The following is a 12,500-nucleotide window of genomic DNA, read 5'->3' on the forward strand; positions in this document are numbered from 1 at the left end:
TAGATAGATAGATAAATGACTGGACAGACTGATAGATCAGTAGATAGTTAGAAGATAGATAGATACATACGTACATACATACTTACATACTTACATACATACGTACATGCATACATACATACATACATACATACATACATACATACATACATACATACATACATACATACATACATACATGGATAGACAGATGGAGAAGGATGAGAAGAAAAAAAAGGATTACAATGAGCTGGAGTCAAGCACAAACAACAAGACAAAACAATAAAAAAAATAGTCCCCAGATGGGTAGATATATGATATATATGGATAGGTACATAAAGGGTGGAGACAAAGACAAAGAAAAGAAAAGGACCACCAGACTGACTGAAAGAGAGAGAGAGAGAGAGAGAGAGAGAGAGAGAGAGATAATGTGTGAACATATGACAAACTCAAATACAAAAGTGACACCCATTTTAATATTGAAAATGAGAAAAAAAAGGCTGGCAGGGATAGTTTGGGTGGGGCAGCCAAAATATAGGAAATTTTCATTGCATTCTAAAAGTTAGTTATGTAGATATTTAAAACCACATGGTGATGCCACATGGTTTAAAATATTCTTGTAATTAATTGGATTTTGAGTTGGAGCTGTTTTATATATATATATATATATATATTTTTTTTTTTTGATTTAGTTTGGTTTGAAATTTTATTTTGATAAAATAAATATTTTCATGAATTAAATATGGCTGTGTGGCTAAGAAGTTTGCTTTAATAATCATGTGGTTCCAAGTTCAATTCCACTGTGCCACAAGATTGGTTGTCCTACAAGAAATAGCAGCTTAATCTTTCTCGAGCCTCATACTCCCATCTTATAAAAGAGGGATGGATTAGATTTTATACCATGTGGTTGGTAGGCAAGCTACTTACCACACAGCCACTTCTATATTCATATACATATGTATGAGTAAGTATATATATATATATATATATATATATACAAATTTATATGCATATATGAGTGCATATGAATATATGTATATATATATATATATATATATATATATATATATATATCATCATCATCATCGTTTAACATCAGCCTTCCATGCTAGCATGGGTTGGACGATTTGACTGAAGACTGGGGAACCAGATGGCTGCAATAAGCTCCAATCTGATCTGGCAGAGTTTCTACAACTGGATGCCCTTCCTACCGCCAATATTTATTCTTTTGTTTCAGTGATCTGACTGCAGCCATGCTGGAGCACCGCCTTTAGTTGAACAAATCGACCCCAGGACTTATTCTTTGTAAGCCTAGTACTTATCCTATCGGTCTCTTTTTGCCGAACCACTAAGTTACAGGGATGTAAACATGCCAACATTTGTTGTCAAGTGATGGTGTTGGTGGTACTGGGGGTAAATGCAGGCATACAAACATACACACACACACGCACACACACATACACATATATATATATCAGTTTAAATAGGGGTTAAAATAACTACCTTAAGGGATAGAAATATCTAATGAATTACTGGCTAGTTACCTGTTATTTTGTTGTGAATTGTAATATTCCTAAAGTAATAGGTTCAAATATAAAACTTTGTTTAGAAATATTCAAATTAAAATCCAGAAAATGGAGCAATAGCATTAATATAATTCATTAACTGCAAAAACTCAACATGTTTCCTTACAGCTGTTGAGATGTTTTGGAAGAATAACGTGTTAATAACCTGATGATATGTATTTTTTACCTTTTTCACTCCTCTGACGAGATTTTGCTCCCAAAAATGTTTTAATTACCAGAATTTAATTCATTTCAGCAATATTGAAACAGCTGGAAAGGAACAGGATCTATAAATATTCGTTTCTACTCTAGGCACAAAGCCTGAAATTTTGGGGGGAGGGGGGCAGTCAATTAGATCGACCGCCCCCACCTCAGTATGCAACTGTTACTTAATTTATCAACCCTGAAAGGATGAAAGGCAAAGTCAACCTTGGCGGAAATTTGAACTCAGAACATAAAGACAGACGAAATACAAGCTAAGCATTTCGCCCGGCATGCTAATGTTTCTGCCAGCTCGTCACCCTTAGATCTATAAATAAATATTCTTTTCTACTCTAGGCACAAGGCCCAAAATTTTTTGGGAGGAAGCCAGTTGATTACGTCGACCCCAGTGCATAACTGGTACTTAATTTATCGACCCCGAAAGGATGAAAGGCAAAGTCGACCTCAACAGAATTTGAACTCAGAACGTAATGGCAGATGAAATACAGCTAAGTATTTCGCCCGCAGTGCTAACATATCTGCCAGTTTGTCACCCTAAGATCTATAAATATTCTTTTCTACTCTAGGCACAAAGCATGAAATTTTGGGGGAGGGGGCCAGTTGATTAGATCAACTCCAGTATGCTACTGATACTTAATTTATCGACCCCGAAAGGATGAAAGGCAAAGTCAACCTCTGCGGAATTTGAACTCAGAACGTAAAGACAGACGAAATACCATTAAGCATTTCGCCCTGCATGCTAATGTTTCCACCAGCTCACCACCTTTGAGAAGTTACCAACAGACAAGAAAAAGATGGAATGGTCTCAGCAGGAATGTCTTTCATCATAGAACTCAATCATATAACTGACTTGGGTCCAAACAACAACAACAACAACAACAGTAACTGCAATAATTCTTTCACATTTTGGCACAAGGGGCCAACAGTTTTAGGGAAAGGAGCATAGTCTTACATCATCCCCAGAATTTGGCTGGTAGTTTATTTTATGGTCCCTGAAAAGATGAAAGACTAGGTTGACTCTGGCAGGATTTGAACTCAGAATATAAAGTTCTGGGACAAATACTGCAAAACAATTTTCCAATACTCCAATGATTTTGTCAACTCACCACCTTAATGGAAAGTACAACAATAACTTATGACCAACAAAGAAGATGCCTGCATAGTTGCTTGAGGTGCTAGATATAGCAGCCAATCTTCCTCAAATCTCATGCTTTATTTTAAAACCAAGAGATAAATTAGATATACCATTTGCACTACACTCTCGGAGTGGTTGGCATTAGGAAGGGCATCAAACTGTAGAAACTCTGCCAAATCAAGACTGGAGCCTGGTGCAGCAATCTGGTTCGCCAGTCCTCAGTCAAAATCGTCCAACCCATGCTAGCATGGAAAGCGGACGTTAAACGATGATGATGAAACAGATGGAGTGGACTTAGCTGGATTGTCTTTCAGAAGAGATCTTAATTGCATATTAATTACATAGCTGGCTTGAGGACCAAATGACAACAATAGCAACAGCAACAATTTGAGCTTAAATTCAAACAGAGAATAATAAAAGAAAAAGAAAAAGAAGATATATAGAAAGAAATAACAATACAAAGAAAGAAAGAGAGAGAGAAAAAAAGATAGAAAGAAAGAAGCAGCCAATCTTCCTCAAATCTCATGCTTTATTTTAAAACCAAGAGATAAATTAGATATACCATTTGCACTACACTCTTGGAGTGATTGGCATTAGGAAGGGCATCAAACTGTAGAAACTCTGCCAAATCAAGACTGGAGCCTGGTGCAGCAATCTGGTTCGCCAGTCCTCAGTCAAAATCGTCCAACCCATGCTAGCATGGAAAGCGGACGTTAAACGATGATGATGAAACAGATGGAGTGGACTTAGCTGGATTGTCTTTCAGAAGAGATCTTAATTGCATATTAATTACATAGCTGGCTTGAGGACCAAATGACAACAATAGCAACAGCAACAATTTGAGCTTAAATTCAAACAGAGAATAATAAAAGAAAAAGAAAAAGAAGATAGATAGAAAGAAATAACAATACAAAGAAAGAAAGAGAGAGAGAGAAAAAAAGATAGAAAGAAAGAAGGAAAGGAAGAAGCTGCTTGTTCTTAACTTACCTTTTTCAAATGTCCATTAGAAGTTCCTGCTAAAACCACGATGTGTGATGTTGACTTTGTCATTGCGACTGACGTTAAGGTTTCATTTGAAAAAGTAAGAACGGCCTTTGATTCCACAGGAAGATGTCCAATAACTTTGGCATATACTGGAAGTGGTTCTATATTGCACATATACTGTTCAGGGGTCATCTGTTTATCTTGCTGTAAAAGTTAATAGAAAAGAAAGGTTTAGTTTTTTTTATTCTTCTTTTGTGTTTTTATATATATCTTTTCTTTTACAGACTTGGTGAAAAATTCAATCATCCTTTTAATATGTTTATCAGGAGCAAAATATTCAGAAGTGAATATCTATACAAATATATATATACAGATTCTCATATTTTCAGTGTTAGTTTTTCTGGTGGTCTAAATGAGGGTTTTAAATCTCTTTTCCAGCAGACAGACACATTAGTGTGTCCTTTTGATTAATATAATTACATATATATATATATATATATATAATATATATATATATATATATATATATATATATATATATATATATATGTTTCAGAATTATTTTTGACCAATTTAGTAATTTTTATATTAAAAAAATGAGGTTTTAATACTTCTGCATAAGGTTTTGTTAATTTTAGTCTTATTTACATGTTTTTAAAAACAAATATATATATAAACAATAAATACATATAAATACACACACACATACACACATACATATATATATATATATATATATATATATGAATAAATAAATGGAGTTTAACGCAGGTGTAATCAAATATTTTTACTTTCGACACATGTTTCGAAAATTCCACTGATACTATTCAAAAGAATAAATTTGTATAAACAATGCAATCTTCTCCTCAGGAAAGTGAAAAAAGCGAAACTCGTCAATAAGACATTTTAGCAAAAAATGATGGATTTGTATAGCGATAGACAGAACGCTATTAATATTGTTTAAAAAAACGTTATATGATATAACGTCATAAGTAGCTAATAGAAAGAGTAGGGATACCAATAGTGAATGTTAAATATAAAGGAAATTAAAGTTTAAATTATATATAATGATAGAGACTACTTATATGCACTAAATGTATGTTTTTACCAAAGTTTACATCCGTATGCTCGCTCTATAACAGTGTTTACTAGAGTATTTTTAGAAAAGATAATGAAAAATAGCTCAGAATTACAGAGAAGACAGAATTCCTTGCCTTTTTTTCTACCTTTATAAACAAGGAGTTACAACATCTTTACTTGTGAGATTTTTGCTACCCTGGTAACTATTTATTTATTTTTTCCGTGTTAATTGTTAACAAGGTAAAAATACACTCATCTATTCATATATATATATGCAGGCGCAGGAGTGGCTGTGTGGTAAGTAGCTTGCTAACCAACCACATGGTTCCGGGTTCAGTCCCACTGCGTGGCATCTTGGGCAAGTGTCTTCTGCTATAGCCCCGGGCCGACCAATGCCTTGTGAGTGGATTTGGTAGACGGAAACTGAAAGAAGCCTGTCGTACATATGTATATATATATATATATATATATGTATGTGTGTGTGTTTGTGTGTCTGTGTTTGTCCCCCTAGCATTGCTTGACTACCGATGCTGGTGTGTTTACGTCCCCGTCACTTAGCGGTTCGGCAAAAAGAGACCGATAGAATAAGTACTGGGCTTACAAAAAGAATAAGTCCCGGGGTCGATTTGCTTGACTAAAGGCGGTGCTCCAGCATGGCCGCAGTCAAATGACTGAAACAAGTAAAAAAAAAAAAATATATATATATATATATATATATGTATGTACATGTATTTGTGTCTCTGTTTTAATATTGTGTGATAGTCATAAACAAGTGTCAGTCACCATCACACGAATCGTGTCATTTGTTTCGAGTTTTCTGTGAAAACGTGTCCAACCACGAGGAAAACATCATTTCTGGGCTTAGAAACAGGGGAGGGTTGGGTGACAGGATGAGCAGTCAGCCATAGGAAACCTGCCTCAATGAATTCTATCCAATTCCACCAGGAGTTGAGGGCCCAACTCACCACTACCATTACCGTATTTCCCTTCCTAGGTCCCCACACTAAGTTTATTTTCACACTTCCTCTCCTTCTTTGAACAGCAACCCTCTGAATTTTCCTTTCTCCTCAAGTGATTTTTTTCCCCACCTAAAGACAATCTGTTGATTAATAAATAGACCAACAGCAACCCTCCAAATTTTCCTTTGTTTTCTCGAGATATTTTTTCCCTAAAGATGACCAGTTGGTTAACATTTTATAAAACTGACCAACAACTTTGTTTTCCTCCCCACCAAAGATATCTGAGCCTCATACACACCTCTCTTACCATTCTGGGAGGAAAAACTACTGGCAAAGGTCTTGAGCATTACTCCTCCCTCTCTCTCTCTTTCTTTGATTAATTTCCAAAGAAAACAAAAACGAAACAATGTGAATATTCCATAATTTGGGGACCATTCTATGTTTTAATCCTTTTTAAGCATCTATTCTCAATAATTGACAATAACTTGAGTTCCTTCAAATGAATTCTATGAGATGATCAGAGAAAGCCAAAATTACCAATATGCAAGGAAAAAGAATATTTATCAGCCATTTTCAGCTAATTTAACGGTAGAGCGTATGTTTGAAATAAATCACTCACACACATACACATGAACTATTGAAATGTTAATAATTCTGTAACAACAACAGCGCCTGCTATTATAATTGCTTTCATGCAATAAACGTTGTTTAAACATAAAGAATCCAGAATCCTTAGAACTCAGCCAAGCTTTCAATTTTGTTGTTTCCTTCCCATAAGAGCGTAATATTTGAAGCATTAAGAATTATTAACAACAGGCATTATAGAGTTAAGAAAATAATGAAAATATCAAAAATTTTGTGGTTATGGATCATAACTTTTAAGTACCGTAATACTCAATAGATAACATACACTTTTTCTTCACCAAAATCATAATTGAAATTAATGCTACATATAATACGTGTAAGGTTTTTCCTCCACCCACTTTTATTAATAACTAGCAGTATCGCCCGGCGTTGCTCGGGTTTGTTTCGACCCTTTAGAATTGGAATTTTTGAAAAGTAAAAATATTGCATTATGTAGCTTGTTATTCTCTTTAAGTGAACATTTTTCTGGTTGAAATACACCGAAAAATGGAGACACAGCAGTCAAAAAATCGTAAAAAATAGGGATTTTCATAGAAAAAAAAGCACCTTTTTGATGTAAATAATTTTTGGTGTTAACATGGTCTGATTTAAATTTTTTCTTCTACAGAAGGAAAAGCAAGCCTTCTTCTATCATACTCTAAATTTTGGTCAACTTGCCCTGCAGGGTCTCGGAGGAGATAGTGTTAGTTGAAGGCTACCAAACCTGCCATACACATACAACTTCACCTTTATATATAGAGAGAGATGTAATAAAGCTTTACTATTTTTAAAGCTTTTTTTTTTTAAATCCCTTTTTTTAGCAGTAGATTTTATAGAGTTGCAGGTATGGCTCTGTAGTTTAAGAGGTTTGCTTTGGAAGCAACTGGTTATAGGTTCAGTCCAACAGAGCAGATGTTGTTGGTTAATGTCCTATATATTAATGTTATGAATTAACTGAGACCTTGTGAGCAAAACTGGTAGACAGAAACTGAAGAAGCCCATCTCTCTGACACATGCATGCATGCACACACACACATTATATATGTACAAAGGTGAGTCAAAAAGTAATGCCATTTTGTTTAGGACAGGTATAATTACCAACACAGGAACATGTATCATATATCAAAATAAAAATGGTCCTTTGTGGATCACATCCATACTTCTCAACATAGTCACTGTTTCTCTCAATAGCAATGTTCCACCTTCAAATGAGAACATGTATCCCTGCCCTGTAAAATTCTGTTGAATGTTCTTTGAGCCACTGCTTCACTACCTCGAAACTCACCAGATTTAGCGCCTTCAGACTATCATCTCTTCGGTGCCATGAAAGAGGGTTTGAGAAGCAAACATTATTCCAGTGACGAGGAAGTGAAAACTGTAGTGAAGAAGTGGCTCAAAGAACAGTCAACAGAATTTTACAGGATTGTAGGGCTGGTGTGAGAGGCCAAATCTGGCTGGTTTAAACATAAAAGAGGTTAGAATATTTTGGTCAGATATAGCTGGTTTATATGCTAAAGGGTTAAACCAGGCTCGAATATTCTACTTGTTCTTTGTTCAAACTAACCAGATTCAGCCTCTCACACCTACCTTACAATATCAATCTAGAAATATTCAATCATATCACTGAAATCTCAGAGCTACAAAATAATGCATGATTAGTCCAAAACAACATGAGTGAATAAGCAATACATTTGATGGAATAATTTCAAAGCTAAATGTATGAAACAAGGACCAATTAAAAGTCTTAAGACAGAAATGTATGTTTAGGTCAATTTAGGGATGCCATATCAGGACATGTATTTGACATGGTAGCATGTTATGCACAAGCTTTTATGGGATTTAGTTCTAGTTTATCCTTTCATAAGACCAAAAAGGACCAAAAGTCTAATTTAGGGATGCCATATCAGGACATGTATTTGACATGGTAGCATGTTATGCACAAGCTTTTATGGGATTTAGTTCTAGTTTATCCTTTCATAAGACCAAAAAGGACCAAAAGTCTAGTTTTCATAGCATTAAGAAGAAAGATAAATTTCCATCTTTGCAGAATGTTAGTCTTCTAGTCTTTTAACACATAACATTCTTTTAAAAAATGTTTCTGTCAGACAATTAAGACTCCTTCTTGCAACAACAACAAAAAAAATGAAAAGGATAAATAAATAAATAAAAACAAAAAAAAACAAACAATAATAACCCAGCAGTGGGTTTAAACTTATCTACCCTTAAGGCAGTAAAACAATACCTTAATGACTCCACCATTTTATCTCTCTTTCTCAAATTATTGTCATCATCACCATCATCATCATTATTTTTATTATCATTATTATCTTTGCTATTCTCATCATCACCATTATTATTATTATTATTATTATTATTATTATTATGACTACTAATATTATTATTATTATTATTATGACTACTAATATTATTGTTATTATTATTATTATTATTACTATTATTATTATTATTATTATTATTATTATTATTATTATTATTATTATTATTATTACATTTTGTTTAGTTAGTAACTCAAATCCAAGCCTGATTAATGTAAAAGCTACACACCCTTTGAAGAAAATCTTAGAGACAGCACGATCGGGATTGTTCTTAAGAAAGATGTGATAAAAAGATGTTTATCAATGCGTAGAAATTATTATACGGTATTACTCTGCTTTGTTCATATATTTCATAAAAATTATGAAGCGAAATGTTAGTTAAAGTGATAACTAAGTTATTTTATCTTGGAGTAAAATAAATGGAAACAAAAGACAGCCTGGATGTTTCATGACAAAGGCTTAAAAATTGGTCAAAAGAATTTCATTGGAAGTTTGTTCTGACCTTTTGTTTGCAAGACAAAGGATTTGCATGTCTAATGCACAGATCATGAGATTAATGTATGTGTCAGACAGATATCAGCAGAGCAGTTAGTTGTAGCTGCAGCAGCAATGACAATAACAACCACAACAAGCTCGCCACCACGAAATTGAAATACAACTCGACTATAAGAAAACAATAAAATAAATATACTTCTTCATACTCTTACTCTCTTTTACTTGTTTCAGTCATTTGACTGCGGCCATGCTGGAGCACCGCCTTTAGTCGAGCAAATCGACCCCAGGACTTATTCTTTGTACGCCTAGTACTTATTCTATCGGTCTCTTTTGCTGAACTGCTAAGTTACGGGGACGTAAACACACCACCATCGGTGGACAAGTGATTTTGGGGCGACAAACACTGACACACAAGCATACACACACACACACATATACATATATATATCATCATCATTGTTTAACCTCTGCCTTCCATGCTCACATGAGTGGGATGGTTTGACAAGAGTCAGCCAGGCAGAAGCCTGCACCAGACTTCTGTAACTGTTTAGGCAGGATTTTTACAGCTGGATGCCCTTCCTAACACCAACCACTCAGCAGAGTGGACATAGTGTTTTTTACGTGGCACAAGTACAGGTGACATCAGTTTTGGCAAGGTTTTTACAGCTGGATGCCCTTCCAAATACCAGCCACTTTACAATGTGGACTGGGTGCTCTTGAGTGGCACCTGCACTGACAGGGTCACCAAGTACTTGCAAGACAAAAAGGTCTCTTTTGAGAGGGGAGAGTGCATTGGAGGTGAGGAGGTGATGAAAGGTTATAATGAGACAGAGAGACAGAGGAGCAGGTGTTTTGCTGTAGAGGAGGTACAAGTTTACCCAGCCAGTGGTTGGGTGAGGAGGAGGAGGAGAGAGAGAGAGAGAGAGATCAGGAATGAAGACAGAAACAGGTACGCTATTGCAAAGGAGGTACATGATTACCCAACCTGAGGGAAGTACAGGAGAAGGAGAGAGAGAGTAGGAGACAGCAGGATAGAGATGGTGGTAAAGTGCTGGGCATAGTCACAAGGGACAGGGACCAGAATATAAATGGGATGGTTGAGTAAAGGAAGAGAGAGATAGAGATCGTGGCAAGTGCCAAGGTATACCCTTGAGGCTTGAACATCATAATATAAGTGGAAGGATATTGCAAAGGAAGCGTGATTAAAGAGTATGGAGAGGAGAGTGAGTGGTGAAAATCTGGGTATATATAGAGTCGGTGGGGGGTGTTACTGGATAGCAATGATGCAGAAGAATAGGGTCATGAGGGCAAGATTGGTGAGTGAGAGCTAGGTATAGTGTATGAAGAAGGAAATGTGAAGAAGAGACGTAGAGTGATTTGTTGGGCAGGGTGTGTGAAAAGTTTTATTGTTACATGTGGGTGGAACTCACAGGTCGGTGGGGCTAGCAGAAAGCAGTGATACAGTGGCACAGGGCCAAGGGGACAGGATTGGGGAGTGGACGGTAAGCATAGTGCATGAAGTGGAAATGTGAGGAAGAGAAGAGATGTAGTTTGGTTTGTTGTGGTAGAGTGTGTGAGAAGTTTCCTTGTTAAGTGTGGGTGAGATAGAGAGGTAAATGAATAAATACATGGTACTCATTTTCAGCTGAGTAGACAAGAGCAATGTGATATGAAGTGTGTTGCTCAAGGATGCAAAGCCCAGTGAAGGAATTGAACCCAAGATATTATGATTGAGAACCAAACGTCTTAAACACTAAGCCAGGTGTTATCTTAGGAAGTTCATATTAGATAACATAGTCTGAGATAGAGTGCATAAAAACAAACAAAAAGATCAATAAAGAAAATGCAGGCAGGTCATGGAAAACGGATGTTAAATGATAATAATGATGATGATGATATACAATATCATATGTATATGTATAATACATATAATATTTTCTATATATATAAAGTACCAGTTGCATACTGGGACCAATCTAATCGACTGGCACCCTCCCCCAAAATTTTGGGCCTTGTGCCTAGAGTAGAAAAGAATATTTATATATATATATATATATATATATATATATATATATATATATATATATATATATATATATATATATATATATAATATTATATATGTATAAAAAATATATATAAGATACAAAATGGGACAAGAACGCAAAACATTCAAATAGACGACACAAAAAAACAGACAGGTCATTCGAGGCCTCTAATCTTCAGTCAAGAACCGGATCATCCTCGCAATTTCGGCTGATTAATCTTGATATTATATATATTAATCTTAATATTATATATGTGTATATATTATATGTGTATATATTATATATATATATATATATATATATATATATATATATATATATATATATATATATATATATATGTATATATATAAATATATATGTGTGTGTGTGTATATACACACACACACACACACACACAATGGGCTTCTTTTGGTTTCAGTCTACCAAATCCACTTGCAGGCTTAAGCTGACCCAGGTCTTGAGTGGAAGATTCTTGCCTAAGGTGCCATGCAGGGGTAACTGAACCCAGGCAGGACCTTATGGTTGGGAAGCAAGTTTCTAAACCACACAGCTATGTTAGTGGTGCTGCAGCATGGCCGCAGTCCAAATACATTGAAACCAGTGAAAGGTATCAAATAAAAGCAGGATATATATTCCCCCCTCATCCCTCCCAGCAACTACATTCCTTAAGTACAACTGCATCCCTGCCACTCTGTGACTCCTTTGAAGAACTCCTCTTTCATCTGTATTTAATTAATCAATCAATCAATGCTCCTACCTCCAACTTTCACCATGACGACGACGATGATGATGACCACCACCACCATCACCATCATCACTACCATCACCACCACAACAACAACCACCTCCGCTGCCACCACCATCACCACCACAACTACAATCGCCTCCAACACCACTACAGCCACTGTCACTGCTGCCAGCACAGCTACCACCACCACCACCACCACCACCACCACCAACACAACGACGACAACAACCACTTCCAACACTATCACCACCGCTGCCATCACAACTGCCACCATCACCACCACCACCACAACAACCACCTCTACCGCCATTACCACCACCAC

At 35.7% G+C, this 12,500-nt stretch overlaps 1 protein-coding gene across 3 annotated transcripts in view; it reads right to left on the reverse strand.

Moving 5' to 3' along the window:
• Positions 1–12,500, reverse strand: part of LOC115220548 (plexin-A2) — a 307,994-nt gene that overhangs the window by 138,691 nt on the left and 156,803 nt on the right. For all 3 annotated transcript variants that reach the window (XM_029790694.2, XM_036510169.1, XM_029790693.2), the window contains exon 4: positions 3,889–4,089. In XM_029790694.2, the coding sequence (XP_029646554.2) occupies positions 3,889–4,089 (201 nt within the window). The remainder of the gene's footprint in view (positions 1–3,888; positions 4,090–12,500) is intronic.

Source organism: Octopus sinensis, linkage group LG16 (genome assembly GCF_006345805.1).
Source record: "Octopus sinensis linkage group LG16, ASM634580v1, whole genome shotgun sequence".
NCBI lineage: Eukaryota > Metazoa > Mollusca > Cephalopoda > Octopoda > Octopodidae > Octopus > Octopus sinensis.